The following is a 25,200-nucleotide window of genomic DNA, read 5'->3' as shown; positions in this document are numbered from 1 at the left end:
GAAGCTCTGTGCCTGCCAACGAAGACAAGATGAGGCTGATGCACACACAAACACACACGCTTGGAGCTGCAAATCTGGTGTTCAGTGGTGCAGGTCTGACTTGTTATCCGAGCACCTGTGTAAACGGAGCGGCAGCAGGATGACTTTACTTTCGTTATTATCGTCTCAAGCGACTAGATGACCGTGAGGAAACAGATATACAGTAATAGTTGCATCGCCAAGGAAGTGGTTTATATGGGGAATTCTGCCTAATCATTAGCAACACTTTAGATGTGCTCATAATTGGGGTGTATGGTATACTGGTACTAATAAAGTTCCGCAATATTAATGAATTTTCTTTTTCATGGATATGAATGCGCGCCCGGTGACATTGCTGGTAATATGAGCCGAGACACATGTGACTCAACATACACACAGAGCACTTACAAGCAGAAACAGAATTGAGACTAAAGTTAAAGTTAAAGTACAAATGATTGTCACACACACACTAGGTGTGGTGAAACGTCTTCATCCCCTGGGAGGTGAGGGGAGCAGTGAGCAGCAGCGGTGGCCGCGCTTGGGAATCATTTTGGAAGAGGGACAACGGACATATTTTAAATTAAAACTAACAATGAAGGTGAAGCTATAAACACTGAAGCGCCGCTCTGCAAGCGGTGCTTTAAAACATGGCTATTGCCCCTCAACAGTATTTTAGCTACTTTTAAATCACTAATCGTCGCCTCCAATAACGACAAATAAACTATGTTTTTTACAAGTATCATTCCTGACAGATAAGGAATAGCTAAACATGCTTCACTACACACCATAGAAGGATACAATCACTAACCGCTAACAGCAATCTAGTGCTCCTGAATGTAAACAAATGGGTGGATTTATACCATACCATACCATACCAACTTTATTTATAAAGCCCTTTAAAAACAAGCACAGTTGAAAAACAAAGGGCTGTACACCACAAAGAAATTGAGGCAAAGGACAGACTAAAAAATAACATTTAAAACAGAAATAAAAATACACATTTAAAAAGCAAATATAAATTACCCTAAGAACAGTTTGTTGGATAAAAAACAGTTTAAAAGTTAAAAACAGTTCAAAATTTTAAAAGCTAAAAACAGTTTAAAGTCTCATGCTGGGTTAAAAGCCAGTGAATAAAAATGGGTTTTAAGAAGGGTCTTAAAAATAGCCAAAGAAGGGGCCTGTCTCACATACAAATACGACTGTAACGATATCAAGTACAAGAGCCATATATAGTCAATTCAACAATGATTACATCGGTATTTTTCATGTCACAAAATCTTTTGTCATTTTGTTGTTGTTTATAATCTCAGGAAATATGAGGACTTCTATTGTGACCAATGTATGATCCTCTAACTACTTGGTATTGGATCGATACCCACATTTTTGCATCAACCAAAACTTGTGTACAGTATCCAAACAACAGAAGAATAAGTGCGTATTACTATTTAACATAAGTGTAGACAGAACATGGTAAAACAGAGAGCAACTCAATATTAACAGTAAATGAAGAAGTAGATTAATGATCGATTTTCTACCGCTTGTCCCTCATAATTTTGACAAAATAATACAATGGGAAATGACACAATATGTTAATACATACGTCAGCAGTCAAATTCGGAACCTTTGTAACCCTTACTGATTACTAAAAGAGAAGTTGTCTCGTATGTTCACTATGTTATTAAATTCCAAAATTGTTCTTTGATTACAATAATGTTTAATGTATCATAACATTTTCAGTTAAAATAATGACATTCATTTGGAGTGCCCTTAATTTTCAAAAGTATCGAAAAGTATCCAAATACATTTTGGCACCGGTACCAAAATATAATAATCAAGATGAAAATAAAAGTGTATTGGAAAAAACAAGGCCACCAAGACATTTTTTTCTCCAAGGTGTGTTATCATCATAGCAATTCTTACTTCCTCTAACGTCTGTGGAATAACTGGACTCTAAACTGGCAGCGCAAGGTTATAAGCAAACACGCAAACGTGTGTCATGACTTTACCTCGGGACTAATTTTTGGCGTCTGTGTGTACTATAAATAGAAGATTAAAAGATAGATGCAAAAGGATAAACAGATACTATCTACTTATACATGTAGCCACTAATCCTCTATTAAACATGCGTTAAGCCTTGACATAAATTGATAGTTTGCTCAACACGGTTTGGATTTGTGTATATAAATGGTTGTCATTCAAGTCCTCTCCAGTATGGCTTGAGTAATTGCAGGCTGGGCTACTTGAACGCTCACTAAAGAGGAGAGGGTGCTAATGGGATGAGGAAAGGTGATGAATTGATGACCCCATGTTGTGAGTCAGCAGTGGACCACCGAAAAACCCTCAGGAGGCAGCTTCTCCCAAACAAAGCTTCAAAGTAATCAGATCACTGTCCATTCTATATGTAAATGCAGCTGCTTGTTGAAAACAGAGACATGGTCATGCATATCACTGGGAAGAAAACGATGAAAAATGCGTAATATAAATGTGTGTCCAGAAATATGCTCTCTTTGGCATTTTTTAAATGAGTAGACTTAAATAAATCTAGTGTATGTTATTGTTAAGCCTAGAAGGATTAACAGATGACAATGGTACCTCCCCATGGGAACATGCCATGCACACAGATCATTTAACAGAGGTGAGTGGGTGCCGTCGAAGCAAACCCTGAAGCCAGGAAAAACGTGGCTGCATTTTAAAACTAGTGGTCCTTAAGAAGCCCAGTCGGCCAGGCTTCCACTCTCATGCCAGGAAAAGCTTGTGCTGTTAGACCGAGGCTCTGGGGAGCGAATGTCATTATAGTGCTGGGCAATTTAGCCCAAGAGACCACATCACATGAATTCCTAATAATGAATTCACTTCCAGTGAATTGTAACGCTACATTGAAGGCCGCAATGTCAGGCATATGTGTGGCTTGTCTTCAATTTGTGCAATGTGTGGAAAGATGTACAAAAAAATGTATAGCGGTGACCTACAAAAAGCATCCCACTGGCTCTTTATAATCATCTGGGACTCCATTAACTCAGTCGGCATGTGTCGCTCTGCCCACACTGTATTTATAGTCACTATTGTCTTATTGTTATCATCACAGTTTGCCCTCGAACTCTTACCTTCCTGAAGATAATTTTCTGGCTTGTCAGTCTTTGTTGAATAAACTGGATGACATACTGTATGTCATAATGGTCCCCACAAGGTGATTAAAACGGCATAAATAATGGAAAACAAAAATGTGTAATGACACACAGTAGGGGTGGGCGATATGGCCTAACATCTATATCGCGATATACATCGCAGCCTCCTGCGATAACCATATATATTATGACATATTATTTGGTATATAAATGATAAGCATTTGGAAATGGGTTCCTAATTTGGCTGCTGACATATGCAGTAACATATACATTACAAAATACACACAGTACCTTTCTGTTTGTATTATTTTCTCAAAACTATTATTAATCTACTTGCTCATATACTGTTAATAGCTGGTAACTTTCTGAAGAACATGGTTCTATCTACACTTCTGTTAAAATGTAAAAAGCATTTAATCTTCTGTTGTTTGGGTAATTTACATTAGTTTTAGACAATACTACAAATGTGGGTATCAAACTTGATTCAACATCAAGTAGTCACAAGGGCAGTATTAGCCATACGTACCACTACTGATACTGATACTTATAATTTTTAAGATCATTGAATGATTACATTTTCTATCACAACTACCAGACAAAAACACAAGACAGCAGTGTATGAATATCAATTTATATATTTGTTTAACTATTTCTAACTATTGGTTTGGATTTAAATCCTTAGGGTTTTTGCCATTGAAGCGAGTAAAAATATAGTTCTAACCACTGTGGTATAGACCAGATACTACATACTACTTGGTATCATTATAATCAATATTGGTAACGAGCCACCCAAATGGAGAGATCTGGTTGCCAGGATTGGCTCTACGCGCTTTGTGCAAGAGGACTAAATAAATAAAGACCCACCTTTGTTTACATTCAAGCTCTCGCTTGCGATTAGCGGTTAGCATATTTTCCTTCTCTGTGTAGTGTAGCATGTCTGGCTATTCCATGTCCTCTGGGGATGATACTTGTTAGAAACTTAGTTCATTTGGAGGAAAGGATTGCTGACTTAAAAGTGGGTTGACACGTTTGTTCGATTGTCACTGTCAAATTTGCAGACACAGCTAGAATGTGTCATCAACGTACATTACCATGATATCAATCAATCAATCAATCAATGTTTATTTATATAGCCCTAAATCACAAGTGTCTCAAAGGGCTGCACAAGCCACAACGACATCCTCGGTACAGAGCTCACATAAGGGCAAGGAAAAACTCACCCCAGTGGGACGTCGATGAGAATGACTATGAGAAACCTTGGAGAGGACCGCATATGTGGGTAACCCCCCCTCTAGGGGATAGAACTATAACTATAAATGATAGAACTATAACTATAAATAGTCTACCAAATGTCGATTATAAAGGGCACTGCCGATGAGCAAGTCTATTTTCATACAAAACGCGCACCAGATTATAAGGCGCATTTTGAAGGGGTCATATAATGATTTTTTTCTACATTTAAAACACTTCCTTGTGGTCTACATAACATGTAATGGTGGTTCTTAGGTCTAAATGTGTTATACTGCATGGCTGCAGTATTTGTGACCCCAGGATGCAAGAACCAGGAGGAGGATTTTAATATAATTCAAACAGAGAGAAAGCAGTCTTGCACGTAAGAGTTCACAAACAATAGTCAATTCTCGAGCACTGAGAAGTGCGCGAGACAGGCAAACAGGTGTGGACAGACTGCCAATCAACAGCAGGTGAGGAGAAAAACAGCGCTCAGCGGGCGGGACAAGCAGGAAATAGAACCAAAATAAGAGCACTGATAGGAAATAAACGCAAAACAAGGAAGCACAAACAGAAATGAAGTGACAGATGCATAAATGATGTTTTACAGACCATCTTCAAGCCGCTTTCTGACATTCTCTTCTGAAATGCGCTGTTTTGTGGTCTTATTCATGTGCTTCCACTTCGACAGTGTCTCATCCTCATCATTTTTGCTGTACCGGTAGTTTTTACGCTTCCATAGCGAGTTTACTGACAGATATAAGTTAGAACTGTACTATACTTTGTATTAGAAATGGCAACAGCAGAGGATAAATGCCCCACAACAAGAGGACAGAGAAAAAGAAGGAGCTTGTTGACTATGGCGCTGACTACAATGACGGACGTGTGCACATTTTCGTGACTTATGCACATCCCAAATACACATCAGCAGGTACCAATAGGTAAGACCAGTTGGTTTGGCATATTATTGCAAAACAAAACGCCAATTAATATGTCTCCTAAAAGATGCCATTTTGGGGTCCTTATACACACACCATAGTAATACCCGTATGTTGAAGCACAGTACGTCTGGCTACGGTAGCCGCAATGCTCCGCGTTTCATCAAGCGGTGGAGCTTGGTAGCTCACCAAAGTCGTAATAAAAAATGTTGACCGATTTTTGTGTGTGATGTTCTATATTCTTAATGGAAAATCTAAAGTTTTGGTTTTGCTTGCTTACTTGTTAGCATCATTTATTGAACAGGCAGTCCACACGTATCTCTTATGTGTGACTGCCATCTACTACTGGTCACACTTATCATTACACCATGTACCAAATTAAATTGATTCAAAGTTGGTAAGCACAACCAGAATGATTAGGCACAATGTTGATTTTTGAAAAAATTAAAGGATTTGAAGTGCGCCAAGTCTAATTGTTAACATCATTTTTTCCCCCTCTAACTCCTGCCTTCATGTACTATCATTTTCTGGCTTTTCACTCAATGTTGAATAACTGGATGACATGCGTTGTCATGGTCCCCACAAGGTGACTAAAACAGCAAAATAACGGAAAAAAATAAGTTAATGTAATGATACACACTACTAAATTTCATGCACAGACAGCGCGGGTTTGCTTCCCGGCCCCAACTTCGAGCCTTTGGATATGTCCACTTAAGGGCCCAAGTTTGTATAAATAGAAGGGTTAAATAAGGTCTAGCATGTGGCGTAAAAAAAAATCATGTGATTGACTTGCTGTGTTGACCACTGACAGGAAAAGACAATAACAACAAATGTGAATGTACAGTATGTAGTCGTGCACTAAGGGTATGAAAGAGACCACAAAAAGACATACCTAACACAAGGCACAGCCACTCTGAGAAGAAGCTAAAACAGACATGTTGAGTAGCACATCAACTACCGTAATACTTTAGTTTCTCAGAGTGAGAGCAAGAGAGAGAGAAACGGTGGACAACAACAATGGGGAGATTTTTGGGCAGCCCACAATATGGGTAAAAAAGGGGCACAATCGGGGTGCCAGCTATGCTAATGTACACTATTATTATGTCAATGTACATATTTATACCTTTCCCACGGCATCTTTGTTCCTTAGTTGTACAAGGTAAATACCCAGTTGTGAATATATAATAGTTCAAACTCTTCCTTCTTTGTATGAACAGTGGCGTTAAACACAAAGGGAAAAACACCAGGCAGAGCGTCTCTCATTCCGCCCTGGTATGTTCCAACGAGGAATGAGTCACAATTAAATACAAAATGTTCTCGCGCTCGTCTGTTGTCATCTCGGTGAGCAAGAGAGTGTTTTCCTGAGAAATGCATATTCCTTTTATAAATTAGACAAATGCAACGGAAAAGTGTGTCACTGGTCAATGGTTGTGAAAGACCAAAATGTCATCGACTGGTCCTCAGTCAAGTGTGTAGATGTCTGTAGTAATTATATAGAAACGGTTTGTGTGTGTGCTTTTGAACACACACATCTTTTCCCTATAAAAGTGAAGTTGAAGCCTTAAGAAAATCTCCTGGGTCATCTGACCAGTGAGTTTAACGGTCAGACGGCTTGGATAAACACATTATGGGGGACAAAGACCAGCCCAAGAAGACTCATGAGGATGATTCCTAAACTGAACATCCTGCCCCTTAAGGCACCGGAGGGGACATAGAGGAGGGGGGGTGTTAAAATCCTCCCCGACTTATTCTGAAGTGCCTGCCCGGCTGTGAATATCTCCCTTTCCCCATCTGTTACCGATGGCACTAGCCTCCGCAGAGCTGCAGGGGGGGTTGTATTGGGGGAAAACACGGTTGGTCGGGGGAGGAAAAGGATTTTAAAACGGTCGTCCCCCCTGGCAAATTAAAATTCTAATTATCCTCTATTACAAGCCGCAAGTGCTCTAAAGCAGATCAGATACTGATGACTTCTGCAGCCAGTTGTTTGGCCGCTTTATTGAACAATAGGCCATAAATGTGTGTGTTGTGCATTGAGGTTTGACAATCAGGGAATTTTTGCATGCAAGGGGGGTTGGTGGGCTGGATTAAGATTAAAACCAAGGGGATGATGATGCTCTCTTTAGCCTTGTAAATATGTTTTTTTGTTCCATTGTTGGCTTCTCTCCAGCAATGCGGTTGTTTTCAACGAAATTTGGTCATGTTTTGAAAGAGTCTCTTTTTTTTCTAGGTTAGTCAATTTATCCTACTAATCCTCTGGATTTCTAGCCATGCTGTTGGAATTAAGAGTGCTGTACAGTGCAGCATTGTGAGATGACGGAGAGAGAACAAGGTCCAGACTCAATTCGGGAAAATAAACAGGACTTTATGACCATTAATAAAGCTAGATTAAAATATTCTGTTTTGTGATTTACTGCATCTTTAAAGGGCATTTTCTTCAGCGATTGCGTTGGAACTAGACCTGAACGATATGGCCTTTTTTTATTTTTTTATTTTTTAAATTAAATTTACAATTTTTTCAGATTTTTTTTCCTACATTTTTAAAGAAAACATTGAATACAAATGAAAAATCATTATAACAAACTTAAGTATTATTTGATCAAAAACTAGTAGTTTGAAATGGCACTGCATTAACTGCAATTCTATTTTTTTCAAAGTGGGTTCTTTTTGTAACAGATACACATTAGACTTTGAATAACATAATTTTCAAAAAACCAAACAGATAAAACTGAGCTATTGTAGCTAATTCTGGCACATTTACTGTGATGCTTTTGCTCATACATTGATCAATATGCATTGTTCTAATCAAATAAAGTTATTCAAAATAGAGCTCCCTATGGGAGGCAAACCACATGTCTTGAAAAAAATACTTCCGTAAATAAAAAATGTAGCATTGAGTTGTCTCTATAGTTTTAATGGGTGGCTAAAAGCAGGCTTTTCCACTGTTTGGGCACTGTGTCTCATCATACATGGTATCTTGTGTAAATTATTCTATCACGGTAAACTTCTTTTTAGCTGGAGATTGTATGTTGTTATGTTCTTGATCGCCTTGTAAAGAGTTGCATTTCCCCCACTACGCTGGATGTTTCGGTTGCAGATGCTGTAATAGGTTTGTTGTGCTGCAGTCTTTTTAAAAAAACAACTTTGCAGCGTGCAGTCATTTGTTCCATGCCTGTTGCCGCAAAAGAAAACCACTGACGACGCAATTCTTTTTTTCTTTTTTCTTACAACAAACGCGTTAGCATTAGCCATGCTGTGCTATGTGTGTGAGAATCCCCATAAGGAAATAAGGGAGAGGGCGGAAGCTCCGGAAGCTCCTGAGGGCAAAAATGCTGGTGAAATTTATCGATACGATAGATTTTTTGCCAATGCCTACTTGGAATATGTCAGATAGTAAGGATAGTACCGGTAGATGCTTAATGTTTAGGCAAGCATTACCATGTACGTCATGTTAAGTCGGTGCACAGAAGGACACAAACATTCAACAGCTGGGTAAAAAAAAAAAGGAAACAAGAGTGGATGGAAGAGAAAATGTGGAAAACATTTTAAATGCTGTTATGTTTTCCAGTCGCGCAATGGAGGGAAACCTCAAATCATTTTTCTGTAGGAAATACAGTAGATCCATCCACTAGGAGGACAAAGGGAGAAGGGACATTCGGATGACAAGGGAGGAGCCGGCACATTTATATAAGGTTCATAACATTGCGAGTGGAGGTTGAAGGGAGTCCCATGGCACAAATGTAATCAGAGGCAGTGAGTTACGCCTCTCTTTGTTATATCAAGAACACAATCATAGCCAGAAATTAAGTTTCTACCAAAACTGCAGTTCAGCAGCTGCGCTATTCCAAAAGAACCCAATCCCTCCCTTGCAGGTGATGCAAGCACACATACACAATACGTCCACCCAGGGAGAAGGAAGTCTCTAAATAGACAGAAACATCCCCCACCCATCCGCCCTTTGGTGTTGCAATGCATTTAAGCGAGCCACGTGTGCTGCTATTACGTCCCATTGTTCATGCCTACAGAGGGACGGGGCGCAGCGTTCCTCCCTTGAGAACAACAGACAGTTTTGCATTTGAAGGGTCAGATATGCATGCGAGGCCAAAGCGCTCGGGGGCAAGAGGAGGGGGGAACTATTGTGTGACCCCACTCTCCAAATCAACACTCACACACACACACTCTCTGACCTGGCGGAACAGATGGGATGATGTTAGTGAAGGCGACCAGTGCGTCCCCCTCTGCTCTTCTATCATCCTCATCACTGAGGACAGCTGGGAGGCAGACATTCCTTCTTCTCAGTTTACAGGGGGGAAACAAAGGAGAGTGCGGGGGAAACACCCCCCCCCCCCCCCCCCCCCTCCACACACACATGCACCCCTCCCTCTTTTGCACATGTGCATGTGGTGCAGCACACCACCCTCACCCCTCCCAAACTGTCAGTGCAACTGTGACAACTGCAGGCTGATCACATTTCAGACGTCAGACTCTGCCAGCTAGCAGAGCGTGAAGTCCCGTGTGCAGGACATTTGTTGAAGGTGAAAGACGGCGAGATAATCTGAACCCGACTGTTTTCCCAAGTCTAGCATCTTAAAGGGGAATTGCACTTTTAAAAAAATGTTTGCTTATCATTCACAATCCTTATGAGAGACAATAACTCATATGTCTGTTTTTTTAATGCAATCTAACTGTAAATACATGTAAATAAAAGCCAGCTAACAATGGAGCTAATAAAAGTCATGATGTCATTGTGTCTATTGCGCCCATAAAACTAAAAGAAAAAAAAAACACCCAAAAAAGCGCCAACAGTACTCCATTTACAATTTGTGACCTGAATATTAATATTAGGTATTAGCGATATTGTTATTATACACGCTAATGTTAATGACCTACATTTAGCGGCCCACTGATCACAGACCGGTAACTATCTTATGCTGCTATATTGACATCTTCAGCCGGTGAGCTGATCCATCGCCTCTGAGCTGGTGAAAGTTAATTCTAGATTACAAATCATGCCTCTCATCTGTATAGCAGTAGGATGTGGCCATAAACTAAGAAGTTGGTAAACTTTGACCGGGAAATGGTGAGAAAGAAACAAAACGACACTTGTTTGCATAAAAGAAAGAACACTTTTTGGGGGAGTCAGGATCCGTTGTATTTTTCAGGGACCCACTCAACTCACCCTCTGTGGGTCCCGGGGACTCACTACATTGAAAACCTATCAACGTCACTGCACCAAATTTTTGTTTGATACAATCACTCGTCACGGCATTATTGTGAAGACTTTGAAACCAAAATACTGAGGTATCTACAAAACAGTTACACCCCTAACAGTAAGTGATTGTTTTGTTATGTCTGTGAGTAGTAGTTGCATTGTGATGCGTTTGTGAAATTATTGCGCCAATGTATGCTTAAAATGAGCCAAAAACGTAAATATTACATGTTATTATGAATGTACCATGGCTGTTACTACATTACATTAATACTTACAGTCTGTATATAAAACCTTTGTGGTGGTTTTTAGAGCGTCAAGTAGGTGGTGTACAGCGACTTCAATTGGCTTCATTGTTTGTTGACTTTTGCTAACATTTCTTTACGATTTAGAATGCATTAAAAAAACATATTTGTGCTTTTCTCACGCAAGTATTGTGAATGATAAGCAAATTATCCATCCGAGTCAACCAAGACTTGTTTGATATGGACAGTTGGAGATAATTTAGAAAAATACAAAATGGTAGTGTAATGTGGTGAGCAGATGATTCAAAAGCACAACACATCCTAGAAGTATTGATGGCTGATGAGTCATACTGTAGAGCTGTTTCTTCCTCTTAAATTTTCATTATAATAAACGGCACATAAATATGCCGTTCCAAAGAGGGAGAGATCATTAAAAAAATAGACTGCACTCATCATCTGATATCTGTGTAAGGGCAATGATGGTTTGCTGTGCAGACTGATGGCCGCCCTGTGAACGAACAACTGCCTGGCAAGCGGGTGAACAAATGGCAGCAACAGCAAGCATTTATAATAACCCCTCGAACACATTGAGACTACAGTACACAACTGAGGAAAGTGACATGCTGCAACCGAGACACCAGCTCTGCAACAACTGTTTCCTACAACAAGCAGTGTATACTTAGTCGACCGCTTACCCCATACTGTACATGATAAAAAAAAGTCCCTGTTTGTGTTTTTTTTTATATGAATAACAAGTTCCCACTGTACACCAGGAATGTCCCTCCTAACATGAACTTTGGTGTCATATCACTGTCACTGGCTGGACATACAAGTTACTCATAGATATTGTTCATCTTTTGCCTTATAGCATAAGCCAAGCCGTACATACTATATATTTTTTGCAGATGGCATAATAACAAAACATTTATTCAACATGAACACTGACTAAACCAACACTCCATACAACATGCTGGTTAGACTATGAGGCATGAGTTGACAGCACAAAAAGAAAACAGGATGTGATAGAGACAGGAAATTAACAAGACGTCGACAGGAAATACTAAGTGTTGGTTAGGACATCCAGATGTAGAATTATTAGAAAGCAGCATAAAGCATGTACCATAAGTAGGGATGCGACGAAAAACGGTATTAAAGGGGTCATGTTATGATTTTTTTTCTACATTTAAAACACTTCCTTGTGGTCTACATAACAAGCAATGGTGGTTCTTTAGTCAAAATGTTGCATAGATTATGTTTTACAGACTGTTTTCTGACTGGCTCTTCAGGATATGCCTTTTTGTGGGCGGTCTTATTTACGTGGTACTACTTAGACAGCCTCTTCTCCCCGCCATCTTTGTTATAGTTTTTAGCGCTTCCATAGTGAGTCTACTGACAAATATAAGTTTGAACTATATGCTGATTTGTATTACAAATGGCAATAGCGGAGGATGCATGTCCATAACAAGAGGATAACTAAAAAGAAGGAGATTATTGACTACAGCGCGGACTATAATGGCAGACTCGCACTAAGACCTCTTGGTAAAACTTAACCATATATGAAGATATCCGCTGAAAAGATAGGGCAGAAAACGTGACAGGATAGAGTCAATTCCAAACGGCTTTTTTGGCAGAATTATGAAGGAAGGCAAGATTATTGTATAAATAACTCCACAATTTGATTTAAAATTTCTGGGATTTATGGGGATCACAAATACATATAAGCAGGTACCATTGAGTTAGAAAAGTTGGTTTCGCATAATAGGTCCCATAAAATGATAACAGCGGTAAAACTCCCGACAGTCAGTATTACTGTTTTGAATTAAAATTATCAAAAAAAAAAATATTGGTAATTGTAATTTGATAAACTCAAAGACTGACTGGTGCCAGCTCGCTCGCCTAAATGCTAACATGAAAACAAGAGACAATAACGTCTTTCCCCATTAGGAAACGACATGCCCCAATCTAAACGTATACAAACATAATGCTGTGTGAGCAACTAAGATATTCAATAGTGCACATTGAACCTACAAGCTGTGCAAGACTGATCATTCTGTACAAATATGAGACAGAGGTGTTTTTACCTTACGCACTTTCATTTAAATAAATCTTGAACTGCTACAATACAAACCAATATTCAAAACAGTGGCTTAACCATTAAAACACTAAATACTAAGACTAAAACACTATCAGTGAAGCATAGGAAACCCAAAAGATGCTAAATAGTGTGTTTTCTAACAGTGTTTCAATTTATTTTAGTTATTTAAAAAAATACTGTATATTATCAGTTTCAGTGTGTGTATAGGTACATTTTAAGCACATTCAACAACTCTGCGATAACAATAATACTTGTGATAATTAATTTTTTGTATGAATGGATTGATGAATGATTGGAGGTTTAATGTGTTTTGTTGGGTTCTTATTTGGAATCCTATGATTTGCCTTCCAGAAATAAATAAAAATACCAATATATTTTATTTGTTACACACTTTCATTTAAATAAATCTTGAACTGCTACAATACAAACCAATATTCAAAACAATAGCTTAGCCATTAAAACACTATATACTAAGACTAAAACACAATCAGTGAAGCATAAGAAACCTAAAAGATGCTAAATAGTGTGTTTTCTAACAGTGTGTCTATTTATTTTAGTTATTTAAAAAATATATTTTCAGTTTCAGTGTGTGTATAGGTAAATTTTGAGCACATTCAACAACTCTGCGATAACAATAATACTCGTGATAATTACATTTTTGTATGAATGGATTGATGAATGATTGGAGGATTAATGTGTTTTGTTGGCTTCTTATTGGAATCCTAGGATTTTTCAACATACACAAAAACATACACAAAGGCACCACTTGAACAGTCAGTTCCAAAGAACCAGCTGCACACTACCTACTCAGATGACAGCAATCAACAGAAATGCAGCAAGATAGCGCATGTACAGGCCAGCCCTTCCAGTCAGCTCATTATTAACCTGTCAGATGGGTGGTTAATTTCATGTGCAGTCATCTGACTACAGTTTGTGCCCTTATGCACTATGGAGGGCCTTACTTTAAAGGAGTAGACATACTTAATGTTAAAATCTTCCAACAAAGCTGATGCTAGACTAAAACTAAAAGCCATATGGAAGGATCAAGGAGGAAGGTCAATCGATTGCTAATGTAGAGAACGTTGTGCCATGTTAGGAATGGCATTTCCTAAAGGGACACAATGCAGTTCTGTAGTAGTTTGAAACACATTGTGCATACCTACCACTAATGAGTTCTGTGGGCCAGAGAATGTTCATGCATACAAAATATTAAACCTCATTTGAACAAGAATGGGTCTACCGAAAGGGAGCAGAAGAAGCAAGCTATATGAAGTATTAGGACTGCTCAAGGCCTTGGAGAGTGTGGATGTGTAAAATATTCAGTGTCAGGGTCTGGTGTCTTACTATGTAGGCTGGTAACTTGTTTGAACAAGTTGCTAATGTTGACATAGAGTGGCATCTAACGCCATACCTCTACTGTTACAGTGAGCCTGTGAAGAACATACTAAATGGAGGGTGGACTTCATCCCGAATGGATTTTATGAATCAGAAAATGATAAACCAAGACCACACAAAAGAGAAACACAGAAACATAATGACAAGTATAAGAAAAAAGACCAGAGGCAAGCGCAACAGAATACAAGAGAGAGGCTCGGGGATATATTTAGCAGCTCATTAGTCAGAGATGTCTTCTGCTCAGCAGGCTGATCCCTTAGATGACGCCCTTTGGAAATTATTATAACTGCCTGGTACTTCAACCACACACAATTCGCCAGAGAAACAATTTGAAAACTAACTCTGCACAACCTCCTCCTTCCCTCCTTGATATATACAAATACGGAGCCACTTAAGCACCCGCCAAAATAACACGCTTCGCAAGACGCTTGACAGTCTGCCCACCAAATTAAAATGTGATTAAGATTATGTTCCAAAAATGACATCCTATGGTAGCAGGTGACCAACAATAACTCCCATCTGGGATCTGCAACCAGTAATAGAGCTGTCTGTTTAAAGCGAATAAAATGGTGCAAAAGGCGCCTGTCCAGTAGCGATATCTGTTTCCATGGAGCATTTTGTCATCTGCAGAGGTGTTTGAATTTTCCCTTAAGGGACGGATTGGCTGAAAGAGCTGTTAAGTGACATTGGATGAGAACAGAGAATTATTGCCGAAGTGATAAACACACGTAGTGAAAGAGTGAAGCTGAAGAATTGAACTCGACTGCCCTTAATGGTCTCTGGTCTCAGCTGGGTAAAGGCCTTAAAGGTAGAAATGAAAAAGACGAGGGATTTGGGGGGAGATGAAGGGCGGTGCTATGTTTCACTGCAGTGGTAATTGCATGCTGGTGATCGAGTGGGGCTACAGCTTGCAGTGGTTTGGCCTGTGGCTTCTAACACCCCCTGAAAGCCCTCTTTGTTCTCACATTTCATAAAGCTGGCCAGTAGTCAGCGTATTGCCTTACTCCAGCATGACTACAAACCGCCAAGCTAACAGGACTTCAGGGAGTAATCCTCTACAATTAATTGCCATGCAACTATTGTTCCCAGGCTTTACCGTTTGTTAAAAACTGTCTCCAGAAAGGACTAGAAAAGTTGGGTGTGCAAGAACACATGCTCTGATACTTTGCGTATTGTATACACACTTTTTTGTCTGGCCACAGAACAGTATATGTATCTTTTTTTAAGGAAGTAGGGCATGGCTTGTTGAGATATTTCCCTATGTGGTTGAAGGAATGATGCTACGCAAGCTTCTGCAGACTACCGGTACAGTGTTTTTAAAAAGAAGAGGGAGTTGTCAAGCGTTTCCTTGAACAAGTCAAGATTCAAGGAAATGCTAATATCTTTGAGTTGACACTACACACCGATGTGAAGGCAGTGGGAAATGGCATCTTGAGTGCATTTTCTCAAAAACAAATTACAGAGCATATTACGAGTGCCACGATCCAGCAACTTTCCCACCCTATGACGCCACTTTTTGCATGGTCCCAGGCATAGCCATTTCCTGTTCTCACACATGAACATAATATATAAACACTTGCGCCACGCTTAGCCCACAACAGGGGACTTCTGGTGCTGGCTAACAATTTCCAAAACAGCTGTAACTCTACTTCAGTGGAGAATGTTTTTAAACGGGTATTGTTTATAATGTTACCAGACCCATAAAATGTGCCTTTGCCCTGCTGACAACTGTCTCTGTTATAGCAGAAAACAAGGCACGCCATCATTTGAATATAACCTTTTATTCACCCAGTTGCGTCTTTGTTCTTGCAGCTCTGACTCTATGTCTAACCAATTTCCTGTGTAACAAACCGCACAAACAACCCGCTAGACATCAGTTCTACAGATGCATCCTTAGTTGGATGTCATTTAAAAAGAAACACTAAGGGTATCTACATATACCAACTTCTTGTCTGGTGAAAATAAAAATATCAAAAAGCGTGAAACATATGAACTGACAAATGACAAACCACCACCACATGTGTGGGACTCTTTTATGCAAATGACTGATAGAACAGTTTAGTTCCCAATTCTAGTCAAACCGCACACTGGTGTTTAGTTTTGAAGGGCCTGCAATACGCCTGTCAGGAGTGACAACATTTTATATTCATGAAAACTTTCAGAGCAATCTCCATCCCTGAAATCTGTCAAGGGATTACCTGTGTGAATTATGTATAGTGAGAAGGAGGCCATCTTTAAGAACATCATTCAAACTGCTCATGTTCTCTTCTTCCGTCTTGCATCTATCACTATGAAGCATTAAATTATACTGTGCCTCTAAATAACAGGTTTTCCTTCGACACATATATTTGCATTATGGTATATTATCACTATTGTGCATTAAATGTGTTAAGGCAGAGTCCTAAATTACCTTGAAGGGAATTTTGACGTTGTCTTCTTTAAGTGATGTTTGGAAGAGTCTTTTGAGCTATGGTGTCCCAAGGAGAAGACACAGACTGGTCAAAGGTCATTTGACATTCACTAAGTAACCACATACTCCACTATAGCCTGCTTTATCCTGTTCTGTAAAGTACTAACTAGTAGTACAACTAAGGACTATTTTGACTAGTCATGGACTACCCTAATGAATAGACGACTAATCGGAGGATGAAGTATGAACCTATTCAATGGCTCTAATTTAGCCATGCCTTTCAAATTCAGCTTGAGCTATTTTTAAACAAGGGATAACTAACAATAAAGATCACTACTTCATTCAGAAATATGTATTCATACTGTAACTGTGCTGGTCATTTGGCTGCTACAAAAACAATAACGCTAAAACTTTTGTCCATTTTAAAGCAAAAACATGCATATTGCTAGTAAGAACAAGAAATCTATTTGTATGTAAACAAAATAGCAGAAATCAAACCAAATCAACACCAAAGCTGTCTACTGTAGCTCAAAAAGAAAAGATAATTTTGTGATGATGATGTGTTTAAAAAGATGCACACAGGTATATGGACAAAGTTTAGCTGATGATAGTTAAATATTTTTTTAAAACAACTTCATCTCTCTGTTTTTAGCTAGCTAGCTAACAGGCTAACTATCTCACAGAGAGAGTCGTAGACCGCATCCTCCAGATGTCCAACAAGCTTCCACTTTAAATGCTTCCTCATTTCAGACGTACTGCCATGAAACGCAACGTCTACTTTGGCGTGAAATGTTTCCATACTTTTCAAGCTCAGTATTGTTGCCAGTGGCCGCAGCCATTTTTCTCTTCCTGTTGCTGCTTGTCACTGGTCGCACTGACTCAAGAACGTTCGTTTCTGCTCGGAAAAACACGATCGATGACGTCAACGACTATTAAAACTTTATCGATTTTTGTCGGCGAATTGTTGCACCTCTAGTTCAGTTCATTCCAGTTTCATTTTATTTCGAACATGCATAAGATACAATGTACTGCATCACATAGTTCTAGTTGTTTCATTACAGCACGTCCGAAAAGGAGGAGGAAGAAGCTGATCTTATTTAATCCTACCTCTTTTCATACCATAGCAATTTTTTCCCATTTCCTTGTTCTCTGTAACAGAACAGTGAATAAATAAATAATAAATAAACAGTACACCATAGTAAGTAAACAAATATTAAATACATGAATAATCTTTAGCTTAAAAAAAAAAGGGTTCAAGATCCATCCATCCATCCATTTTCTACCGCTTGTCCCTTTCAGGGCCGCGGGGGGTGCTGGAGGTTCAAGATGTTCATCATAATTTTGTTCTGTGTACTTTGTGAACACTTGTAGTTTGAACAGTCTCTTAAACTGAATCATATTGGTGCTTTCTTTGATTTATTTGGTTAATCCACTCCATAATTTAAATCCACATACAGATATGCTAAAAGTTTTAAGTGTTGTGCGAGCAAACAAATGTTTTAAATTAGATCTTCCTATAAGGTTATATTTCTCCTCGTTTATATGCATTAGATGAATACAGCTTTTAGCAGTGGCGCCAACATTTTGCAAAAGCGTGAGAAATCAACTGCTATACGCCCGTTTAAATATCAAGACTTAGATTAAAGTAATAATATTTGAGCTTAAAATGTCAGTTACCACTGGATGAATCAAAGTCCTGTAAGTAACAGGCGGATCCAATGTGTCCTGCACGGATCTGAGCGCACACACACAGCACGTGGCCTGGGGATTTAAGGATACATTTAGCTGGACTAGCTTAGTAGTGTATTGGACCCTGAACGTGACCGTCAGAGCTGCCCCTGTGGGCTCAACATGAATCATGTGTTACATAAGAGATGCAAGAGACTTGGGTGCCCCCGCCCTCTCTATTGTTTTGTTTGCACACTTATACACACATACACCCACTTATGTATTCAAGGTATCTCAAACAAAAAGGAAACCTATAAGCACTTTCAACACACCCTACAACACTTTTAAATTTACACATACATGGTCGCCATGAACCTAGCAGCAAGGACATCTGGCACATTTCACAAGCAGGCGTTGTGTGTGTGTGTGTGTGTGTGTGTGTGTGTGTGTGTGTGTGTGTGTGTGTGTGTGTGTGTGTGTGTGTGTGTGTGTGCGTGTGTGTGCAGATGGCGTGTGCGTGTGTAGGAGGGATAGCTGAAGTGGAAAGGAAGCTGGCACAAGCAAATGGTTCCAAGTACGTCAACATTGTATTTTTGTGAGTGATACAAACCTGTAGTGCTTGATAAAAGCAGATTAGATTACCTTCTACTCGCGAAACAAATCAGAGTTAAGTATACAGCAATATATGATGATGAATTAACTATTTTCCTCCCACTGAAAAGCAAAAGTTGACCCGGAGGCTGGTGCAGGCTAATAACAAACACTTGCTCACTCTGCTAAAAGCTCTCAGAGGACATGAACTGTCATAGCTGATTAAAACCTTGTGACAGCAACATGACCGCAGCAGACAAAATTATCCCCGCGTCCCACTCAATATTGCAGGGCACTGTTGTGAATCATTAGGCCGATGAACAGACCCATGGAGTGGGAGGGACTGCAACCTGACCGACCCAGGGGTAAAGGAAGACAATTTAATCTGACCGACCTGCAAGACGAGCGGAACAAAACCACAATGGAGTCGATAGAACCAGGCGAAGGTGGCAATTTACTGCGCGTGCCTTGGGTTGGCGAGTTAAGAGTGTTTGCGTCTTACCTGATGCGCGGCCATGAGGGAGCACAGTGAAGAGGAGGAGGAGCGCAGGGAAGGCCAGCCTGCCTGCGAGGGAAGAGGAGGAAGAGGAAGGGTCTCTCGTCTGAAACGCTACCATTCCATTGCACATGTTTTCCTCCGACGGCCGGCGAGAGTCCTCTACGGCTTAACCTGTCTGTGCCGAAGCGAGAGGTAGAGGAGAGGGAGGGAGAGCATGGATTACTATCCACAGTCAGCATCACATTACATAACCAACAACAGCAGACATGCTGTAAAAAGGGTGTAAGCCATAGTGTCGCTGAAACAAGCCTTCTCTTCGCAAACAGCTACCTAATGAGTGGCAATTTGAGTTCCTGTCACTGTCGATTCCAACACACGGGCAATTTCTTGATTTCCTTTACGAAAACCACCGGTAGCAGCAACAACACGGCAAAAAAAAAAAATCGACCTTCTGTCAATGCTTTTGGCTTCCAGCCAACATCTAAATAAAATTGTTCGTTAATGCCCTGATGGAGATGATGCAACAGGAACACACTTCCCTGCTACAAATGAGGCATTACAGAAGGAAACAAGGTAAAAGGGCTGGCCGGTAAAAGGATAGCAATATACATAGCAATAGACACGTAATCTGGGGGCGGCGTGGTTCAGATGGTAGAGCGGTCGAGCAGAAACGTGAAGGTTTCTAGTTTGAATCCAGCTTCCGCTATCCTAGTCACTGCCGTTATGTCCTTGGGCAAGAGATTTCACCAGCCACACCTTGTGTAAATGTAGCCCATACCGTATGTAAATAATGGGTTTCTCAATGTAAAGCGACTTGAGTCACTAGGCAAAAGGTGCTATATAAATATAATTCACTTCAATATCAATAAAAAATGTGTTTAATAAAAAGTACCATATATATATACAAACCCCGTTTCCATATGAGTTGGGAAATTGTGTTATATGTAAATATAAATGGAATACAATGATTTGCAAATCCTTTTAAACTCATATTCAATTGAATGCACTACAAAGACAAGATATTTGATGTTCAAACTCATAAACTTTTTTTTTTTTTTGCAAATAATAATTAACTTAGAATTTTATGGCTGCAACATGTGCCAAAGTAGTTGGGAAAGGGCATGTTCACCACTGTGTTACATGGCCTTTCCTTTTAACAACACTCAAACGATTGGGAACTGAGGAAACTAATTGTTGAAGCTTTGAAAGTGGAATTCTTTCCTATTCTTGTTTTATGTAGAGCTTCAGTCGTTCAACAGTTCGAGGTCTCCGCTGTCGTATTTTACGCTTCATAATGCGCCACACATTTTCGATGGGAGACAGGTCTGGACTGCAGGCAGGCCAGGACAGTACCCGCACTCTTTTTTTACGAAGCCACGCTGTTGTAACACGTGCTGAATGTGGCTTGGCATTGTCTTGCTGAAATAAGCAGGGGCGTCCATAAAAAAGACAGCTCTTAGATGGCAGCATATGTTGTTCCAAAACCTGTATGTACCTTTCAGCATTAATGGTGCCTTCACAGATGTGTAAGTTACCCATGCCTTGGGCACTAATGCACCCCCATACCATCACAGATGCTGGCTTTTGAACTTTGCGTCGATAAGTCTGGATGGTTCGCTTCCCCTTTGGTCAGGATGACACGATGTCGATTATTTCCAAAAACAATTTGAAATGTGTACTCGTCAGAGCACAGAACACTTTTCCACTTTTCCACTTTGCATGAGTCCATCTTAGATGATCTCGGGCCCAGAGAAGCCGGCGGCGTTTCTGGATGTTGTTGATAAATGGCTTTCGCTTTGCATAGTAGAGCTTTAACTTGTACTTACAGATGTAGCGACGAACTGTATTTAGTGACAGTGGTTTTCTGAAGTGTTCCTGAGCCCATGTGGTGATATCCTTTAGAGATTGATGTCGGTTTTTGATACAGTGCCTTCTGAGGGATCGAAGGTCACAGTCATTCAATGTTGGTTTCCGGCCATGCCGCTTACGTGGAGTGATTTCTCCAGATTCTCTGAACCTTTTGATGATATTATGGACCGTAGATGTTGAAATCCCTAAATTTCTTGCAATTGCACTTTGAGAAACGTTGTTCTTAAACTGTTTGACTATTTGCTCACGCAGTTGTGGACAAAGGGGTGTACCTCGCCCCATCGTTTCTTGTGAAAGACTGAGCATTTTTTGAGAAGCCGTTTTATACCCAATCATGGCACCCACCTGTTCCCAATTAGCCTGCACACCTGTGGGATGTTCCAAATAAGTGTTTGATGAGCATTCCTAAACTTTATTAGTATTTATTGCCACCTTTCCCAACTTCTTTGTCACGTGTTGCTTTCATCAAATTCTAAAGTTAATGATTATTTGCACAAAAAAAAAAGTTGATCAGTTTGAACATCAAATATGTTGTCTTTGTAGCATATTCAACTGAATATGGGTTGAAAATTATTTGGAAATCATTGTATTCCGTTTATATTTACATGTAACACAATTTCCCAACTCATATGGAAACGGGGTTTGTATTTTTCTTCGTCAGAACAAACAGGAAGTGGTGTAGCAAGGTTGGTTGCATGAACAAAGGCACTCGCTAACTAAACATAGCAGGAAGTGATCACTGATCAGTGGGAGTGACGCACTAACCGCCAATCAGGTAACAGTATCAACTATCAGGCTTGGTTGCGCCATCTTGGTGTGTCGCGGTTGATTCTTGGCATGGAGTGAGAAGAGAAAGTAAAAATGAGTGCTGAAGAGGGTGACAAAATTGTCCATAAAACAGGTAAAGTCACCTAGCCAGCATGGCAGTTTTTTGGGGATTTTAAAAAAACGGACCACTGTCACACAGAGGCGCTCGTAATCAGTAATACCACACCACCTTAGTCGCGCTCACCCTTGAGCTCAGCCGGCACTAAACCTGCAGAAAATAGTTCTTCTCAGGTTTCTCTATGTTTATATTTTCACACTTTGCACTATTTTGTTACACTTTATTAAGCATTTCTTACATATTCCTTATTTTTGCACCTTACTTTTTTTAAGTCTTCAATGTGATTTTAGAATTTTGTTTACATTGATTGAGTGTTTTCCATGCTTGTGTTGACATTTCCTTTCCTTTTTGCCTTGACAGCTGAGGGGATTATAATCAGAGGAATGTTACATTTGAAATAAAAAAGTTTACATTTAATATATTTTTCTCCAGGTCCTTATTTTCGATTATTATCAATATTTTTTACGACCTATCAAAATCGACCGATATTAAACACTTGTATCGTTATACAGTTTTCAGCCATATTGTCTTGCCCTAAGTAGGTAAGAAAAATAAATCTGCACCGCATTTATCGTGTTCAGTGACAATTCATGGTGTCACTGGCATCTTATCTTAAATCATCCATTAATCAATTTAAGAAATTACTTAGTAAAAACTAAATAAGGTATATCACACAAGTGAGTACATGCCTCAACATTTCATCCATCCATCCATCCATTTCCTACCCCTTCAGGGTCGCCGGGGGCGCTGGAGCCTATCTCAGCTACAATCGGGCGGAAGGCGGGGTACACCCTGGACAAGTCGCCACCTCATCGCAGGGCCAACACAGATAGACAGACAACATTCACACTCACATTCACACACTAGGGCCAATTTAGTGTTGCCAATCAACCTATCCCCAGGTGCATGTCTTTGGAGGTGGGAGGAAGGCGGAGTACCCGGAGGGAACCCACGCAGTCACGGGGAGAACATGCAAACTCCACACAGAAAGATCCCGAGCCCAGGATTGAACCCAAGACTACTCAGGACCTTCGTATTGTGAGGCAGACGCACTAACCCCTCTACCGTGCTGCCCTCAACATTTCAGTCACCATTTTTTCATTATAGTACTGTCTATCTTCTCAGGTGACAATACAACAAACATTTAACATGAAAATACTTAAAGTAGTCAGTGTAAATCATGTTTCAACATTCAATATATATGTATTCATTGAAAATGACTCAACATACAGCCATTATTGTCTAAATGGTTGTAAGCCAGTGAGGAGCAAGATAATTGTGTCTTGCTTACAGTCAAGTTTAGGTTAGCTTCACGGTCTGCAGCTGCATGAGTGCTGCCAGCACTGAGCATGTATTCTGACATTCTGGAGCAGAGCATGATTACCAGGGCACTTTTCCAAGAGAATAACGAGCTCAAGCACACCTCCGAGGATGACGGGAGCATTGCTGAGGAATCTGAATGAGAAGGTTATGGAGTGGCCAAGTATGTCTCCAGACCTAAACCCAATTGACCACCTGTGGGTCAAGCAGCGGGTGAAGGACCGCAAGGTGTCCAACATCCATCACGTCTGTGATGTCAGCATGAAGGAGTGGGAGTAACATGGACTGTGCGCAAGAGGATTAAGGCAGTGCTCGATAATAATGGTGCTCACACAAGATATTGACAGTGTGTAAACAATTTGGACACAATCCCTTGTACTTCAGCTATTTAGACAACAATGGTTGTGTGTGTTGACTTATTAGGATAATACATGTTTGCTGCTTTTCGAGCTGCACACTGACTACCGGTACTCTAATTCCAAGTTAAATTTCTGTAGTATTATCCATTGACAATTTATAATAGAATGGTTGCTGAATTAAGAAGGGTGTAGTAATTCTTCTGAGATACTGTATGTTCTTGAGAAAATACTGATACAATCTGGGAAAACAACTTACTGTAGCCTTGCGCTGTGGCATGTAGCAGTGTTTTGACTGGTTACTGTCAAATGTGAATGGGAATATCCTGTTTCCCTGAACATACGGAGAACGGCACCAAGCGGGGGGGGGGGGATGACTGTGAAAGCAGCAGCAAGCAAGATTAAATATGACTGACATACGTACACAGATACACTCCTGACAATTCTGTCTCCTTGATACCAACTCAACATCGTAAAACAATGCCTGTTTTGGCCCAAAATACAATTGCAACTTTCTTTCTCTGAAAACTCAATTTGCAATTCCACCTTTTTGGTAAAAACTACAAAAAAATAAGTGTTGGGGTTTGGGGACATCATCATGTTAATTGTGATGAAATAAGAAATTAAAAATGCTAAATAAACACTAGGCATATAATTAAAAGACAAATATTTGTGTCTGTATTCATTATTTACATCATCCTTTTTCTCTTATGATATAATGTTTTTTGCTCAATGTTTTTTCTGTTTATTTCTTTTCTACAATGTGCCACGGGTCCACACAAAAAAAGCTGTGTTCTACAAATGTCCCCTGGGCCACACTTTGAACACCACTTGCTAACATATCACAAGGAGGGCAACGTTTTGCCAAATGACACAAGAGTGTTTTAAGCTGTGTCTTCAAGTTTTTAGCACTTATGGAATTGGTACAGGTTGGGTTTCTTCTGAAAGGTTTTCTGTGTTATGGTACTTGTACAATAAGTACATAACTTAGAGGTCTTAGCAGCAGAGCGGAACCGGAAGTATAGGGCAAGTATGAGTTGTAAATAAAGCAAGTGGATGTAATCACGCTCTCTGGGCTTGTGGAGGTGGATCTCCGCTCACGTGACAAATACTTCGCCTTTTTTTTATCTTAAGTATTTGATTAAATGCACGACAGAAGACAAACTCTTCTCTTTCACTTTTATGCATACCTCTCCCTGCTAAATATAGCAACAGAGTTAGAAAACTGGCACAACAGAACTCTGCTGCGTCGTAAAAGGCCCTTTTCCACTGCAGGAACTCTTTCAGAAACTTTCCCATTCAAATAAAGTTTCACCAAAAACTACCGGGTCGATTTAGTTCTTCAGGAA

General features: G+C 39.9%; 1 protein-coding gene across 2 annotated transcripts in view; it reads right to left on the bottom strand.

The window, feature by feature from the left end:
* Nucleotides 1-25,200, bottom strand: part of susd6 (sushi domain containing 6) — a 64,066-nt gene that overhangs the window by 21,389 nt on the left and 17,477 nt on the right. The window contains exon 2 of one of the 2 annotated variants that reach the window (XM_061987144.2): nt 19,424-19,591. In XM_061987144.2, coding sequence (XP_061843128.2) covers nt 19,424-19,550 — 127 coding nt within the window. In that variant the 5' untranslated portion in view covers nt 19,551-19,591. Of the gene's footprint in view, nt 1-19,423; nt 19,596-25,200 lie in introns of both variants that reach the window. The other variant, XM_061987143.2, reaches the window with a different exon arrangement.

The sequence above is a fragment of the Nerophis lumbriciformis genome, linkage group LG26, assembly GCF_033978685.3.
Source record: "Nerophis lumbriciformis linkage group LG26, RoL_Nlum_v2.1, whole genome shotgun sequence".
Classification (NCBI taxonomy): Eukaryota; Metazoa; Chordata; class Actinopteri; order Syngnathiformes; family Syngnathidae; genus Nerophis; species Nerophis lumbriciformis.
This window is presented reverse-complemented; position numbering and strand designations above follow the sequence as displayed.